We start from the raw sequence: 17,215 nt of genomic DNA, 5'->3' as shown, positions 1-17,215 counted from the left end.
TGTAGACAATGCAGAATTCTTATGATCATCAACTGTCGTCTTATCCAACCAAGGCAGGAAGGGGTCATTTTATTGTCTTCTTTTCCCTTCACTTTTCTTCCTTCAAGCATGAAGGTGGTGATCGCCTGCTGGAGCACGGTTCCACAAGCCCTCACTACCAGGTTCTACGTATGAAGCTAGGCCATGAATATTGATGGGCTTGTCACCCTTGGAAGAGGTCACAACCAAGCACGCACCTATCCTCACTCAACCTCCACATGCACGCATTTCCAGCAAATGTCGCTGGGTAACAATCCAGGAACCTAAATCCTGGTGAAGTTTGTCCCCTTCCCAGTCGAGAAAGCTGAAGCCAATTGTTCTGCCACTGGGCTCAATATCCACCGTCAGTGCCCTGTGGCTGCAGCAGATGCAACAACTCACCAAGGTCACTTCAACCGCATCTCCCTGCCTTGCGACTACTACCACCAAAATGGACAAGAGCAGCAATGTTCTGGGAATGCCATCACCTCCAGGTTGCACGTCATCCTGACTTGGGACATCCGTCACACCGTTCCTTCATTGTTTTGGGGTCAATATCTTGGAATTCCCTCCCTAACGCCATCATGAAAATGCCATCGCCACAAAGACTGCAGCGGTTCAAGGTGGCTCCCCTTTCTCAAGGAAACTAAAGATGGGGCGATAAATGTGGCTTAGCCTGGGCCGCCCACATCCCAAGAGCAATTTTTTCTTTTTAAATGTAAGAGTTGCAGGAGGCTTGGGGCTGTGACCCGAGATAGGCGAATCCTACAACTGAAAAGCAGTGGGAACAGATATAGACATCCTCTGCGGCACAAAATCTTGCAGCACATCGTAAAAATTGATATCACCAAGCCATTGGAATGTGGGAAGTGGTTTCAAGGTGAGGGATCACATCTGGTCATGTCTGCAGTTACAGTCATCTGGAGTGCAGTTGTGACGAACACAAAGCTGTTTTACATCTGAAGCGCGGCCAAAACATCTTTTATTTCCCACATGCTTACCAAGATGTCCGCCACCCATATTTTTTCTAATTCGTTTATGGGATGTGGGCGTCGCTGGCAAGGCCGGCATTTATTGCCCATCCCTAGTTGCCCTTGAGAAGGTGGTGGTGAGCCGCCTTCTTGAACTGCTGCAGTCCGTGTGGTGAAGGTACTCCCACAGTGCTGTTAGGGAGGGAGTTCCAGGATTTTGACCCAGCGACGATGAAGGATCGGCGATATACTTCTAAGTCAGGATGGTGTGTGAGACTTGGAATGGGGAACTTGGAGGTGGTGGTGTTCCCATGCGCCTGCTGCCCTTGTCCTTCTAGGTGGAAGAGGTCACGGGTTTGGGAGGTGCTGCCGAAGGAGCCTTGGCGAGTTGCTGCAGTGCATCTTGTAGATGGTACACACTGCAGCCACGGTACGCCGGTGGTGGAGGCAGTGAATGTTTAAGGTGGTGGATGGGGCGCCAATCAAGCGGGTTGCTTTGTCCTGGATGGTGTTGAGGTTCTTGAGTGTTGTTGGAGCTGCACTTATCCAGGCAAGTGGAGAGCATTCCAGAGTGTATTGGCTGCCAAGAGAATCGGTAATTGTCGGCAACATCGTTGACGTTACTTAGCGAAGTTCTGACATCAGAGAAAAGTCTGTGTTGTGTCTCAACCACGTTGAAAGATCTGGAAACCACTCTGTTCCTTGTTTGGCAGGTTGATGATAATTGACATTGGTGGGGGGAGGGGCCTCATGATTCACACGTGTGACAACTCTAATAACTTTTCTTTTCTTCCCCGCCCGTTGTTTTGTAAGCCAGTTGGGTTATTGACAATCTCCACTAAATATATACTTTACAGAAAGCTTTTTGCACTTTGAGCAAAAATGTCAGGCCTCTTATCCGTGATGTTGCTTTAATGTAGTTATTTGGGAACGAGACGCTCCTGCAAGAGCACTGAATAAATATTATTACAGCCACACGCACAGTAGTGCCATGTTATGAAAACTATTCATCACTTTTCTCTCCATTTCCTTCTGTGGACTCCCCTTGGCTCCCAGACCGTGTAACAATCAGCCACTAGAAGCTGGGTGAGAGAGGCCCACTGACCCTTCCACTGACTGACCCTCCATTCCTTCTATGGCACTACATTTGCTTGGAGAATGCATTGGGGGTCATTCCAAGATTAATTACAGGAGGACCTCGTACCCCCGATTCCTGCCCCTAGTTAAAATCGGGGCGCGGGTGCCTGATATAGAAATATATTCCATTTTCCAGCCTGACATCGCTCACCTCAATAAGCTAAAATTTCATTATTTTTAAAAAAAGATGTTAAGGCAGGGCAAGTATTCAAACTTCAGTGAGCTGGAAAGAAACTGTTCTTCTTGTTCCAAAAAGCTACAGTAAAAAGATCCAAATCGATCTCAGCCACGGTGCTGATTCAGCAAGTGTGTTTTTAATGTACTAGTTGATTGCTGACTCTCCACAATCCCACAGGCAAACACCAAGTGTGGTTTTTCCAGAGAGGGAGGGGAGGAGAGGAATGGGGAGGGGAGGAGGGGGGGGAAGGGGAGCGAGAGAACGAGGCACAGGAGAGCGAGAGGACCGGAGAGGGGGAGCGTGGGATGGGATTGCGGGATGGGAGAACGGTAAGGTAGCAAAGGGGGAGGGAGATAGTGGAGGAGAGGAGAGGGGATTATGGAAGGGGGACAGGATAGAGATGGGGGAGAGGGGAAAAGGGGAGGAAGGATGAGGGGGCCGAATCTGTGGCTTTGTGCTTGGATGTCACTCTGCCTTACAGATGGAAACAATCTTTAAAAAAAAAAGGGAAAAAATGATAGGTGCTTCCGACCTGATCAGAATCCAGTCTGCAAAGTCTCTGGCCAAACAACAATGAAACCCCGAGACTGTGTTTACTGAACAACGATCAGACGAAAGCGACACAACACCAGCGTAGCAAAATAATACATTGTGCATTATAGGGTGCTAAACTCCGATAAACAATCATCTGACTTACTGTGGGCAACTCCTCGGGCAATCCACTAATACGCAGGTTTAGTACTGATCACAAACTAAAGGATGTCCTTGCTGGGAAATGGAACATTTGCAAGTTTTGCTCCTGTAGCAACATCAGGAGCTCTTGGTAAGGTGCAGCATGAGCTGGATACAGAATAAAGCTCCCTCTACACTGCCCCAGCAAGTGATTCCAGGTAATGGACAGGACATAAGAATTTGGAGGAGTAGGCCATACGGCCCCTCAAGCCTATTCAATAAGATCATGGCTGATCTTCGAGTTCAACTTCATTTCCTGCCCGATCTCCATATCCCTTGATTCCCCTAGAGTCCAAAAATCTATCGATCTCAGCCTTGAATATACTCAATGATTCAGCATCCACAGCCCTCTGGGGCAGAGAATTCCAAAAATTCACCACCCTCTGAGTGAAGAAATTCCTCCTCATCGCAGTCTTAAATGGCCGACGCCTTATCTTGAGACTATGCCCCCTAGTTCTAGACTCTCAAGCCAGGGGAAACAACCTCTCAGCATCTACCCTCAGAATCTTGCATGTTTTAATGAGATCACCTCTCATTCTTCTAAACTCCAGAGAGTACAGGCCCAATCTACTCAATCTAGCCCCAATCTAGTACTGGTTAGACACAAAGTAAATCGCCCACTGCACTGCCCCCATCAAAAACAGCCTGTTTACAGCATGCCATCAGTCAAGGTTGGCAGAGGTGAATGGCAGATTAATTTGGTGCCCCAGCTCATAACCGTGCCAAAATAAACCCTGTCCAACAGGCAGAATGCCCGTGTATACAAGTACAGCTCTGCCCCTGCCAACTGTGCGGGCCAGTGTGAGCTACAACGATGAACTGAAACAGGTGCTGGATGAAATCCTACTTTCAGGCAGCCAGCGGGCAAAGTCATTTTCCCATGAAACTGCTCAGCAGTCAGCCACTTCTATTACAGTGCACTGCACCCGCTCCAGGAGCTACAGAGTATTTATACAAGGTCCTCTGGTGCCAAAAAGTCATTTTTCGGAACAGTGATCAAGACACTTGGCCAACCGCATGTTTGACTTGTGCCTTCCCAGGGCAACGACAGTATTGTTGGCCGACTGCAGGTGGCCTGAGCGTGAGAACAGGCAAATATTCAAGGATGATCTGTGAACAACACATGAGAGCGAAGTCTTGGCAAGTTTGTGCAGGCTGGGGATGCTTTCAGAGAATGCACGATCAACATATTTAAACAGGGCGTCACTACATCAGGGGTTGCTTCTAAAGGGGGAATCACTGTACTTAAAGGGGCCTCCTTCAAGAATATGTATTGGGAAAACTTTGCAGGGGAGGACACACGTGCCATTTCTCCTCACAATAATGGCACAGGCACGATAGGCTGAATGGCCTCCTCTGTGCTGTGTCATTCTATGAATGCATTTTGATTGGTTTGCATCATTTGCGGAAACAAAAACACGAGGTTTGTTGAGCGGATTTTCACAAAGACACCGACCCTTTAACAAGGCTGTCACAGACAATAAACCTATTCACACTTAAAGCGCTTTTGTGTGTGAAAATGTAGTGTTAAAAGGCAGATTTCCATCAGATTGTGTCACAGAGACTCTGATGTTGCACAGTGTCCTACAGGCAGGCAGAGACTAACTCCCACAAGCTATGCCACGGGTAATCCCTCAGAAACAAGACGAGGGTGACCTAGCTAAGGAATTTACTACATCATGACATCCAGCAAGAAATGCTGTAAACCTCTACACTTACTGCAGTGAAGAAAGAAAGAACGTGCCTTTACTTAGCGCCTTTCACGACCTCGGAATGTCCCAAAGTGCATTGCAGCCAATTTGCACACAGCGAGGTCACACAAACATGAATGAGATAAATGGCCTGATTATCTGTTTTTCAGTGATGCTGGTTGAGGGATAAATATTGGACACCGGGGAGAACTCCCCTGCTCGTCTATGAACAGTGGCCATGAGATCTTGTACGTCCGCCTGAAAGGGCAGACGGGGCCTTGGTTTAACGTCTCATCCAAAAGACGGCACCGTCCGACAGTGCAGCACTCCCGCAGGTGTGCGTCAGCCTGGATTATGTGCTCATGTCTCTGGAGCGGGACTTGAACCCACAACCTTCAGAGGCGAGCGAGAGTGCTACCCACTGGGCCACGGCTGACATGGAGCACGGCTACATGCTGAAGGTAGCAAAACGGCAGCTTCGAAGCAAGTGATAACAAATCACCTTTTGTGACTCCCAACTCAGCCATCCGACACCTAACCCATTTCGATTGTAGCACTGCCTCAGTAGGCAATGCCACCTCAGTAGGCAACTCCACAGTGTAGGCGGAGCAGCGTACGTGCTTCCAGAGGTACGGAACGCGCTCTCTGCCTCCGGAGCCCGAGTTCCAGAGGCAGCAGGCGTAAATGACTGCCAGCGGTGACACGTGGATACTGGGGCCACCATCCCGGCCTGTCCCCAGGGGAGCAGAGCTTCCACCCTTGGCCCCTCCAGACCAAATACAAAGCAGGAAGTCTGAAGTAAATGGACATGTGCAAACCACGTACACGTGAAGTCGCTCCAACATCGTGCTGGCCCACGCTGAGGGAATTCCTGCAACACCAGCAGCCCCAGCTTATTACTGAGCCAGTATTCGTGGAACACAAGCAGCGTATAATGAGGTGCGGCCATTCTCAAGCCAGCGAGGGAATGTTCGTGATGTTGTCCAGAGGTTTTATTTGCTATAAACAACTTGGCGACGACTTTCAGACCCACAGCTTCACATGTTACAGTTTGTGATCGTGGTCCCACCCCGCTCCCCCACAATCCCCAACCCCACCCCTCCCCCAACCCCACACCCCTCCCCCAACCCCCCCACCCCTCCCCCAACCCCACCCCCTCCCCCAACCACCCCTCCCCCAACCCCACCCCTCCCCCCACCTCTCCCTCCCCCACCCCTCCCTCCCCCACCCCTCCCTCCCCCACACCCCTCCCCCCCACCCCTCCCTCCCCACCCCTAAACCCACCACCCCTCCCTCCCCACCCCTAAACCCACCACTCTCCCCCCACCCCTCCCGCACCCCTCCCCCACCCCACCCCCTTCCCCCACCCCACCCCTCCCCCACCCCCCCCCACCACCCCCCCACCCCCCACCCCCACTGGAAAGGCTCTTCTCGCACCTGCCTCATATTTCTGTATTGGACACAAGAGGAAGCCTTTTGTCTGATAGGCAGACCTTCGCTCACTTCTAGCCTCCAGCAAGCTCTGTTCATTGCAACCTTTTTTGTGCCTCTTAGTTTTATTGATACGAAGGTCACCGCTCCTCTGAACTTTCTTCTCTTGTTCCACTTAAGTTCTAAATATACATCTGGTGATACCTCCTCTCTGCATATTCACGGTGTTGAAATCAAGACTCCTCACAGCAGGTCCCAACTTATCTTTGCCTCTGACCTCAAAACACTGAAGCTCCTACCAGCCCTCAATCTACTCTCCTTCCTACAACTTTAAGGCTTTAAAACACAACACTTGGTGTTACCTAAAGAAAGAAAGAAGTCTTACATTTATATCGTGCCTTTCACGACCACCGGACGTCTCAAAGCGCTTTACAGTCAATGAAGTACTTTTGAAGTGGAGTCACTGTTGTAATGTGGGAAACGTGGCAGCCAAATTGCGCACAGCAAGCTCCCACAAACAGCAATGTGATAATGACCAGATAATCTGTTTTTGTTACGTTGGTTGAGGGATAAATATTGGGTCCAGGACACCGGGGAGAACTCCCCCGCTCTTCTTCGAAATAGTGCCCGTGGGATCCTTTCCGTCCAACTGAGAGAGCAGACGGGGCCTCGGTTTAACGTCTCATCCGAAAGACGGCACCTCCGACAGTGCAGCACTCCCTCAGCACTGCACTGGGAGTGTCAGCCTAGATTGTTGTGCTCAAGTCTCTGGAGTGGGGACATTGAACCCACAACCTTCTGACTCAGTGGCGAGAGTGCTGCCCACTGAGCCACGGCTGACACGGCCTACTTTACAGTCAAGGCCAAAGTAATTGGGGACAATTCCGAATTATCATTCCTTTAAAAAAATATATATTTCCATATGCATACGCATTTCCCAACCTATGCAGCCTCAGTAAACCTCGGGAGGGGAGGCACAGCAGTTTGGGCTGCAGGCAATCATAAAGCGAACGTTAATGTTCTGTGGTAGGTCTACAAGGGATGTGTCTGTGGATGGTTGGGTTGCCAACTCTGGCCGGATTTATTCCTGGAGGATTCATCACATGAGCTCCTCCCTCCAACTGCCCCGCCCCACTCTCCCGCCATTGGTCGCCCGACATGTCCATCCTCGGGGTGCAGCACCATCCAGCGCCAATTGGAAAGCGAGTAGACTCTTGGCCACCTGATTGGATGATTTTTGACCGTCAGTCAAGCAATCTTTTCTTTCCCGACTCCAAACATTTTTATTTAACGATTAGGCAAAAATGTTGAATTATTTTGATGCCCCGATGATTTTTGTTTTCCCTGGGTGTTGCTCCCAGCAGAGTCCTGGAGATTAATCTTCAATTCCTGGAGACTCCAGCCCAATCCTGCAGGGTTGGCAACCCAAACAGTGACTTGAACCCACAACCTCCTGACTCGGAGACGAGGGTGCTGCCCACTGAGCCATGGCTGACCTAACCACAAATTCCCGACTTGCGTCTTCCCTCCTTTGCTTTTCAACCTCAGTGATGTCCTACATGATGGGCCCTGGCTTCTCGCCTCATCAATAAATAACAAGCAACGCAGACCCTGGGTATGTTACAACGGCGCAGCCTCCCTCAGACCGCTCTTTCCAATGAATTAAGATGGACTCACTTTGTGTGTTTGTCGTACATGATGGGAAGGAATTCATCCACAGGCAGTATCTTCGTCAATGGCTGGGAGTTAACCAACTTCTCGGCTCCCTGCAGCGAAATGGCATAGGCCAGAGTCCAGTATGAATACTCCGCCACCACCAGGTTCCGGACATTCTCCACAGCCTCCTCTTGATTGGGATTGACCAGTTTCCGACCAAGGTAGCTGCAAAATGTAACAACTTATATTATTTTTTCCAAACTTAATGCGTGGCCTCTCTCAAAGATGCTCTTTTAAAGAAAGCTCCTCTCCCAGTCGGAGGTTTCACTTAGTAAATACACTAGCTGATGTGGTACCGATCTGCACAGAATAAGGGCCGCGCCCAAATCTGTGCAGAGGTTGGAGATCTGTGCCAGCTAGGTGCTGGGTGCATCACACTTGGCCGCAATGTCTCCAGGCTGCTGGGAGCAGGTGGAAAAATCGGTCACAGTAACTCCAAGTCTGGCCTCTTGCGCATTCCTGATTTCCATCGCTCCACCATCGGCGGCCGTGCCTCCAGCTACCTAGGCCCCAAGCTCTGGAATTCACTCCCTAAACCGCGTCGCTTCTCTCTCCTCCTTTAAGACACTTTTTCAAACCTACCTCTTTGACCAAGTTTTTGGCCACCTGTCCCAGTATCTCCTTACGTGGCTTGGTGTCAAATTTTGTTTGATAATATCGCTCCTGTGAAGTGCCTTGGGACGTTTTACTACGTTTTGGTCTCCTTACCTAAGGAAGGATATACTTGCCATAGAGGGAGTGCAACAAAGGTTCACGAGATTGTTTCCTGGGATGGCGGGACTGTTGTATGAGAAGAGATAGAGTAAACTAGGTCTGTATTCTCTTGAATTCAGAAGAATGAGAAGGGATCTCATTGAAGCATACAAAATTATTACAGGGCTTGATAGGATGGATGCTGGGAGAATGTTTCCCTTGGCTGGGGGGTCTAGAACCAGGGGCCACAGCCTCAGGATAAGGGGTCATTCAAGACTGAAATGAGAAGAAATTTCTTCACACAGAGGGTAGTGAATCTTTGGAATTCTCTACCCCAGAGGGCTGTGGAGGCTCAGTCATTGGGTATATTCAAAACAGAAGTCGATAGATTTCTGACTAGTAAGGGCATCAAGGGATATGGCGATAGGGCCGGTGAATGGAGTTGAGGCAGAAGATCAACCATGATCTCATTGAATGGCGGAGCAGGCTCGAAGGGCCGAATGGCCTACTCCTGCTCCTATTTCTTATGTTGTTATGTTAAAGGCACTACATAAATGCACAGTGTTGTTATTGATCCTGGTCACCATCCAGCGATCCCTGCTGGTAAGTGCCCATGTATTGGCATCAGGTAAAGACTGAACTGGGATTGGCCAAGATGGCCCTTTACCTATCAAGTACCCTTGCTGTCACTTGCTGTCTATGCTCACACATGGCACAATGGGCAGGGATACCCGAGGATTGGCAGAGCCTGTGGAACCATACCCCAGTACGGGACAGGTGGGGGGGAAATTACATTTCGTTAAAGTGACTGATGACCGAGTGAACGTATAGTAAACTGCCAATAAGATTCTTGGTTAATTCACCAGGGGAGGGTATAATCAGCTGAATTGATCGACGATCGCGAAGGCCATAGAGACAGATATCTCTACTGTCACTGTCTCGACTGTCCCTCATTGAAGTATCCCCTACTTTGGTGCTGCTGGTGCCCGAGAGCAGACATTGTGTACGGAACCCCTCTTGTATGGCCATCAGGGATAGTAACAGGGACTGGTGGTAGCACTCCCCCTTCATGATAAAGCACAATGGGGAGCTTCACAATAATTGTCTCCACATATGGATGTCAGAGAGAGAGGGAAGGCAAACTGAGATGGACAGAGAGTGACACAGATGAGAGAAAGAGAGACAAAAAAAGGAAGACATACGGTGACATACAAAGAGATAGACATGTACACACGTCAGAAGACAGAGGTATATATAATTTACATAAAATACACAATTCAGACGAAAATGAAAGACAGTTAAAAACCTACTGGTTCATCCAGCCTTTCCCACACAGTTGAGATGTCTTGTGCGTCACAATACATACACCGCCCTCCCACCCGGAGCCATATAACCTCCTGGGAAAGACGGAAAACCAGATAATAACTCAGGCCAATTAGGGGGGAAAAAACAGGAAAATTCCTCTCCGACTCCCCCGTATGGGATTGAAATGAGTCCGGGACATCACATTGGTCCCAAGTGAAGTAACAGGATACCTACCCCAAATGTTTACTGTTTCATGTTTAATATTTACTTACATAAGGTCCCACTTCAATCCGACATCCTCTATTTCTCCCAGCAGTCTCATCAGCTTCCTCTTGAAGTAGGCCTCAAACCTCACGTCATCTTCAAACACCACAGCCTTGTTCAGCTTCCGGTCCACAACCTGCGACCACATTAAAATATCATCGTTTCCTCAGTCTGGCGAACAGCTGACTTAATATCCCCGCCTTCCCCCATCATTTTTAACATTTCTGTACCACTCCACTTGAGGTCATCCCTACGCTGTGCCACATCCCCCTGGGTAAAAGGATGAGCTGATCTTCCCCTCGCTCCTGCCAATTTGCTGCTGTTGAGTTGAACACCAAAAGAAAAGTGAAGTGGAGAGTGTTGTGTCAGTACCTTTCTACCTAGACACAATTTAGGACTCAGAACTCAGAGATTCAAACATGAAGTGCTTTATTGGAAGGAAAAGGAAGTTCTGGAAAGTTCCGAACAAAGAGAGCTAAACTTAACCGAGAACACCCAACCATTTATCTCCTGTGACAGCGCCACCACAGGTGGGAGGAGAACACACAATACATAACAGAGAGTTGTCTGGCGTTGACTCTTCCTCCAATGTTCTCTTGACTCTGCCCCGAGGAGCAGATCGGGGGAGACATCACTTCACTTCTGTTTGCTGCCTCCCACCATCCTTAACAGCTTAGTCAAGATTGGAAAGCTGGAGTGTAGAGTAATGTTGGCTCTAGGCCGCAAGCTTTGACTTAATTGCAAAAGTACTTCATTGGTTGTAAAGCGCTTTGAGACGTCCGGTGGTCGTGAAAGGCGCTATATAAATGCAAGTCTTTCGTCTTTCTTACAAGTTGTGATGTGCACTTTTTAAAATTCATTTCTGTGATGTGGGCGTCGCTAGCAAGGCCAATATTTATTGCCCATCCCTAATTTCCCTCAAGACGGTGGTGGTGAGCCGCCTTACACAACCAGCTTGCTGGGCCATTTCAGAGGGCAGTTAAGAGCCAACCACATTGCTGTGGGTCTGGAGTCACATATAGGCCAGACCGGGTAAGGACGGCAGATTTCCCTCCCTAAAGAACATTAGTGAACCAGATGGGTTTTTAGGACAGTCCGGTAGTTTCATGGTCACCATTACTGATTCTAACTTTTCTTATTCCAGATTTATTTACTTAACGGAATTTAAATTGGTGGGATTTGAACTCACGTCTCTGGATCATTAGTCCAGGCCTCTGGATTACTAGCCCAGTGACATCACCACTTGGAATCCTCCTCAACCACCTCTCCCGCTCAAAAAAAAAAAAGCTGAATTCTCATTTGAGAAATAACATTTGAAGGATTCCTTTGGTCTGTAGTTTGAAAGGTAACGAAGCAGATGACAATTGCAAGTAAAACCTGGTTTGCTAGTAATCTGTTGCAAGGTACACCCAGCATCAGAGTTTTCTTCTTCCAAAATTCGGCTCTCCCGTCCCAAAAAAATGGCTAACATCTCACAAATGCACTCTTTAACCTCTAAATTGACAAGAGAATTTCAAGGTGTTGGCAGGTCGCTTGGGCAAAGGGGAGAAAGTTGAGATGTGGCTGGTGCAATTCCTTTTTTTTTTTACATAGAATTACAACAACCTGCATTTATATAGAGCCATTAATGTGGTAATCATCCCAAGGTGCTTCACAAGAGTGTTATCGAACAATATTTGACACATAGCCACAGAAGGAAATATTAGGGCAGATGACCAAAAGTTTGGTCAGAGATGTAGGTTTTAAGGAGCGTCTTAAAAGGAGGAGAGGTAGAGAGGTGGCGAGATTTAGGGAGGGAATTCCAGAGCTTAGGGCGCAGGCAGCTGAAGGCACAGCCGCCAATGGTGGAGCGATTAAAATCAGGGATGTGCAAGAGGCCAGAATTGGAGGAGTGCAGAGATCTCGAAGGCTTGTAGAGCTGGAGGAGGTTACAGAGATAGGGAGGGGCGAGGCCATGGAGGGATTTGAAAACAAGGATGAGAATTTTAATGCTGAGGCGCTGGCGGAGCAGGAGCCAATGTAGGTCAGCGAGCACAGTGGGTGTTGGACGAACGGGACTTGATGCGAGTTAGGATACGGGCAGCAGAGTTTTGAAGGAGCTCAAGATTATGACGGGTGGAAGACAGGGAGCCAGCCAGGAGAGGGTTGGAATAGCCAAGTCTAGTGATAACAAAGGCATGGATGAGGGCTTCAACAGCGGATGGGCTGAGGCAAGGGTCGGAGTCGGGCGATGTTACGAAGGTGGAGAAGTTACAGCACAGAAACAGGCCATTTGGCTCAACAGTACGATGCTGATGTTTATGCTCCACAATAACCTCCTCCCATTCTACTTCATTTAACGCTATCAGCATATCCTTCAATTCCTTTCTCCCTCGTGTACTTATCGAGCTTATCCTTAAATGTATCCATGCTATTCGTTTCAACCACTTCATCTGGTAGCGAGTTCCACATTCTAACCACACTCTGGGTAAAGAAGTTTCTCCAGAATTCCTTATTGGATTTATTAGTGACTATCTTATATTTACGGCCCTCAGTTTTAGATTTCCCACAAGTGGAAACATTAACCCTATCAAACGACGTCACAATTTTAAAGACCTCGATTAGGTCACACCCTCCATCTTCTCTTTTCTAGAGAAATAGAAGTCACCATCTGGAATAATCCTTCTAAGGTGTTGAGTCGGGATTTACAATGTCACAAGTTTGACCCTACTTGCAGCGTCAGCCTGGGATTTACGAATACCAAGGAACTGGGAAAATCCAACTTCATCTGTATCGGGCATAGTAGCCTTTCCTCATACTTGTGACGTTAGCTGTACAGAGATAATTAAGCTACTTGAACGGGACTCCCAAGAGGGATGTATCTGTGGGCTTTTTTGATGATTTGATTGGAAAATGCAGCTTGTAACTGTGTTGGAAAGAGCCTTGGTTAGATCCCAACTGGAGTACTGCGTTCAGTTTTGGGCACCGCACCTCAAGGACATGGGGACATGATCTTAAAATTGGAGGCTAGGCCATTCAGGAGAGAACTCAAACTATTTTTCACACAACTGGTAGTAGAAATCTGGAATTGTTTCCCACAAAAGGCTGTGGATGCTGGGACAATTGGAGCTTTCAAGGCTGAGATCGGTAGATTTTTGTTAGGTAAGGGTCATAGAGTCATAGAGTAATACAGCACGGATAGAGGCCCATCGTGTCCGCGCCGGCCATCAAGCCCTGTCTAATCTAATCCCATACTCCAGCATTTGGCCCGTAGCCTTGTATGCTATGGCGTTTCAAGTGCTCATCCAAATGCTTCTTAAATGTTGTGAGGGTTTCTGCCTCCACAACCCTTTCAGGCAGTGAGTTCCAGACTCCAACCACCCTCTGGGTGAAAAAGTTCTCTCTCAAATCCCCTCTAAACCTCCCGCCCTTTACCTTGAATCTATGCCCCCTAGTTATTGACCCCTCTACTAAGGGAAAAAGCTCCTCAGCATCCATCCTATCTATGCCCCTCATAGTTTTGTACACCTCAATCATGTCCCCCCTCAGCCTCCTCTGCTCCAAGGAAAACAAACCCAATCTGCCCAGTCTCTCTTCATAGCTGAAGCGCTCCAGCCCTGGTAACATCCTGGTGAACCTCCTCTGCACCCTCTCTAACGCGATCACATCCTTCCTGTAGTGTGGCGACCAGAACTGCACACAGTATTCTAGCTGTGGCCTAACCAGTGTTTTATACAGCTCCATCATAACCTCCTTGCTCTTATATTCAATGCCTCGGCTAATGAAAGCAAGTATCCCATATGCCTTTTTTACCACCTTATCCACCTGTTCCGCCGCCTTCAGGGATCTGTGTACTTGCACACCCAGATCCCTCTGACCCTCCGTCTTGCCTAGGGTCTTTCCATTCATTGTGTATTCCCTTGCCTTGTTAGTCCCCCCAAAGTGCATCACCTCGCACTTTTCCGGGTTAAATTCCATTTGCCACTGTTCCGCCCATCTGACCAACCCATCTATATCGTCCTGCAGACTGAGGCTACCCTCCTCGCTATTTACCACCCTACCAATTTTTGTATCATCCGCAAACTTACTGATCATACCCTTTACATTCATATCCAAGTCATTAATGTAGACCACGTGATCAAGTGATACAGAGCAAAGGCAGGAAAATGGAGTTGAGGTGCAGATCAGCCCTGATCTAATTCAGCGGCAGAGCAGGCCCGAGGGGCTGAATGGCCTCCTCCTGTCCCTAAGCAACCAGAAGATCCCAGGTTCACTTCCTGGTGTGTGTGTGGTGTGTGTGGTGTGTGGTGTGTGGTGTGTGGTGTGTGGTGTGTGGTGTGTGGTGTGTGGTGTGTGGTGTGTGTGGTGTGTGGTGTGTGGTGTGTGGTGTGTGGGGTGTGGTGTGTGGGGTGTGGGGTGTGGGGTGTGTGGTGTGTGGTGTGTGTGGTGTGTGGTGTGTGGTGTGTGTGGTGTGTGGTGTGTGGTGTGTGTGGGGTGTGGGGTGTGGGGTGTGGGGTGTGGGGTGTGGGGTGTGGGGTGCGTGTGTGGTGTGTGTCTAGATATCAGGTGAAGGCAAGATCTGGCTCAAGACACGATTGGGGTTAGTTGTGATGTGCACCAGAGACTAAAAGCAAGCACGTCCAGAGTACCCACTTGGGCAAAGCATCATAGCGCACGACATGGAACTATATCCCAGGCAGTGAGGCCGACTGTAATATCCCCACTGGCTAAGATCAACAAGCACAGCAGAACCTGAGGATTGAAGCGAGCCTACACAGCTCAGTTCCACATCACCCAGTCCGTTCAGCAACTGAGCCAAGACCAGAGCCCATTAATAGGGAACCTGAAGAATCTGGCATAAGTTGATTAAGAATTAAGGCTTGCTTGATGGCTCAGTGGGATTTTGGCACTGTACGAAGTGACGAGTCATAAAAACGCAAAAAGTGTCACAGGTTCAATCACCGGGGTTGGCCGATCTCAGCCTAGGCAGTGGTGCAGCCATTACAATTGGGTTCAACGCCCCGAGTCTTCAGAAAGAAGATAAAGTCATCCGGAGATGCTACTCTTGACCACTATCCAGTGCTAGGAAACTAGGAGTATTGGGTTAGTCTGGTCCGCACTGGCCCCCATGGTGAAATATCCTGCTGAAATCCCACTCCAGGGACTTGAGCACAAAAATCCAGGCTGACACTCCCAGTGCAGTGCTGAGGGAGTGCGGCACTGTCGGAGGCGCCGCCTTTCAGATGAGATGTTAAACTGAGGCCTCGTTTGCCCTCTCAGGTGGGCATAAAAGATCACATGGCACTATTTCGAAGAAGAGCAGGGGAGTTCTCCCCGGTGTCCTGGGCCAATATTTATCCCTCAACCAACATCACTAAAAAACAGATTATCTGGTCATTATCACATTGCTGTTTGTGGGAGCTTGCTGTGCGCAAACTGGCTGCCGCGTTTCCCACATTACAACAGTGACTCCACTTCGAAAAGAAAAGTACTTCATTGGCTGTAAAGCGCTTTGGAACATCCGGAGGTGGCGAAAGGCGCTATAGAAATGCAAGTATTTCTTCCTTTATTTCTGGAATACACTTCGCAGTCTCACACCTGAAGAACAGTCACTTGGTTGAGGTATCAGATGGGCATCAGCACCAACACAAGTCAATGGCATGAGTCAGCACCTTCAGAAGAGGAGAAACCCATATAAGGTCAAATCGACACACGCCTCAACACCTGCCAACCTCGACTAAATATACTCGGTGATATAAATGAGAAATATAAATGGACGTGCCTAGCAGAACCTTCCACAGATACAATATTAGATGTCGCGGGGATTTAATTAGGTTAACTCCTCCGTGTTTCTGTAGGGGGGGGCAATACTTTTGAATCACAAAATCAGAAAAAACACAGCAATAAAAAAAAAATTTCAATATGCAAAGCCAGCAGGCCAAAGATACATACCTCTTTCCAGATGGAATAGTGGCTGAGGAAACATCCAACTTCTCCCTTGGTGAGAGTCCTGCCAGAGAATGGGTCATAATAACCTGGCAACATGTTAATTCCCATGGCTTTTAAGGTGCTGCTGTTCAGAGCACTGAGGAGACAGAATCGGGAGAACAGGATGTCAGCAAGCGGTTATCCTGCTTTAAAATGGAAAATATATACACAGCCCACAGAGTAAGTGTCACCTTGGTTTAGTGGTAACTCGCTTGCCTTTGAGCCATGAAGGTTAGGGGTTCAAGCCTCCCTCACAGCTTTTGAGCAGATAATCTAGGCCGACAGTGCATTGCCGGAGGTGCCGGCTTTTGGATGAGATGCTGAACTGAGATTTTATTACCTTGCTCAGGTAGACATTAAAGAGCCCAATGGTACGATACAAAACAGAGCAAGCAAGTTCTCCCAGTGTCCTGACCAATGCGTAGCCCTCAACCAACACCAGATTAACTAATCGATCATTCAGCTCACTGAAGTCTGTGGGGTTTTGCTATGTACAAATATGCTGCCCTTGCAAAACAACAGGTGACAACACTTCAAAAGATTAATTCATTGGTTGAGAAGTGCTTTGGGACATTCCTGAGACTGTGCAAAGGGCTGTAATAAATGCAAGCCATTTCTATTTTTTTTTTTTTTTTTATAAAAAGGAGGTCGCAGACTCACTCCCTGGTCTGTGCTGTGTTCCTTCTTCTGTGTTGGAACGGAAATAGTAGAGCTATAGTTAGCTTCCGTGTGCCTGGACTACAATAGGGAAAAATCAGCCAAGGTTCTTGTTCCTGGTCAAGATATTCCTATTACATAGTGGCCTTGTATCGGGGTCAGATGAGAACAGGAAGTGTTTTGGATCTCCTCTGCGTGGTTAAATAGCCGGTCTACAATCACTGTCTGGGCTTACAAATGGAGAATGGCCATTTTGGTGAAGCATTAGAGGGCACCCGGGTACCTTTGGGACTGTGCCCCAGTATGCGATAACACTACAAGGTCAAAGAGAGAGAGAGAGAGAGAGAAAACTGGGAACTAAAATACAAAATGGTGCAATGTACAAAAACTTATTTATTGAGAAGAATCCAGAGTGCAACTTGGATGGTCGAGCTCCACATTCCAATCTGAGCTTC

General features: G+C 48.3%; 1 protein-coding gene across 3 annotated transcripts in view; it reads right to left on the bottom strand.

The window, feature by feature from the left end:
• Window positions 1-17,215, bottom strand: part of LOC147101662 (procollagen galactosyltransferase 1-like) — a 94,290-nt gene that overhangs the window by 12,343 nt on the left and 64,732 nt on the right. For all 3 annotated transcript variants that reach the window (XM_085965421.1, XM_085965422.1, XM_085965423.1), the window contains 3 exons: window positions 16,068-16,200; window positions 10,145-10,272; window positions 7,836-8,039 (listed from right to left, as the gene is read on the bottom strand). In XM_085965421.1, the coding sequence (XP_085821547.1) occupies window positions 7,836-8,039; window positions 10,145-10,272; window positions 16,068-16,200 (465 nt within the window). The remainder of the gene's footprint in view (window positions 1-7,835; window positions 8,040-10,144; window positions 10,273-16,067; window positions 16,201-17,215) is intronic.

The sequence above is a fragment of the Somniosus microcephalus genome, chromosome 23 (genome assembly GCF_052327205.1).
Source record: "Somniosus microcephalus isolate GS21.2 chromosome 23, FLI_Smic_1.0, whole genome shotgun sequence".
NCBI lineage: Eukaryota > Metazoa > Chordata > Chondrichthyes > Squaliformes > Somniosidae > Somniosus > Somniosus microcephalus.
This window is presented reverse-complemented; position numbering and strand designations above follow the sequence as displayed.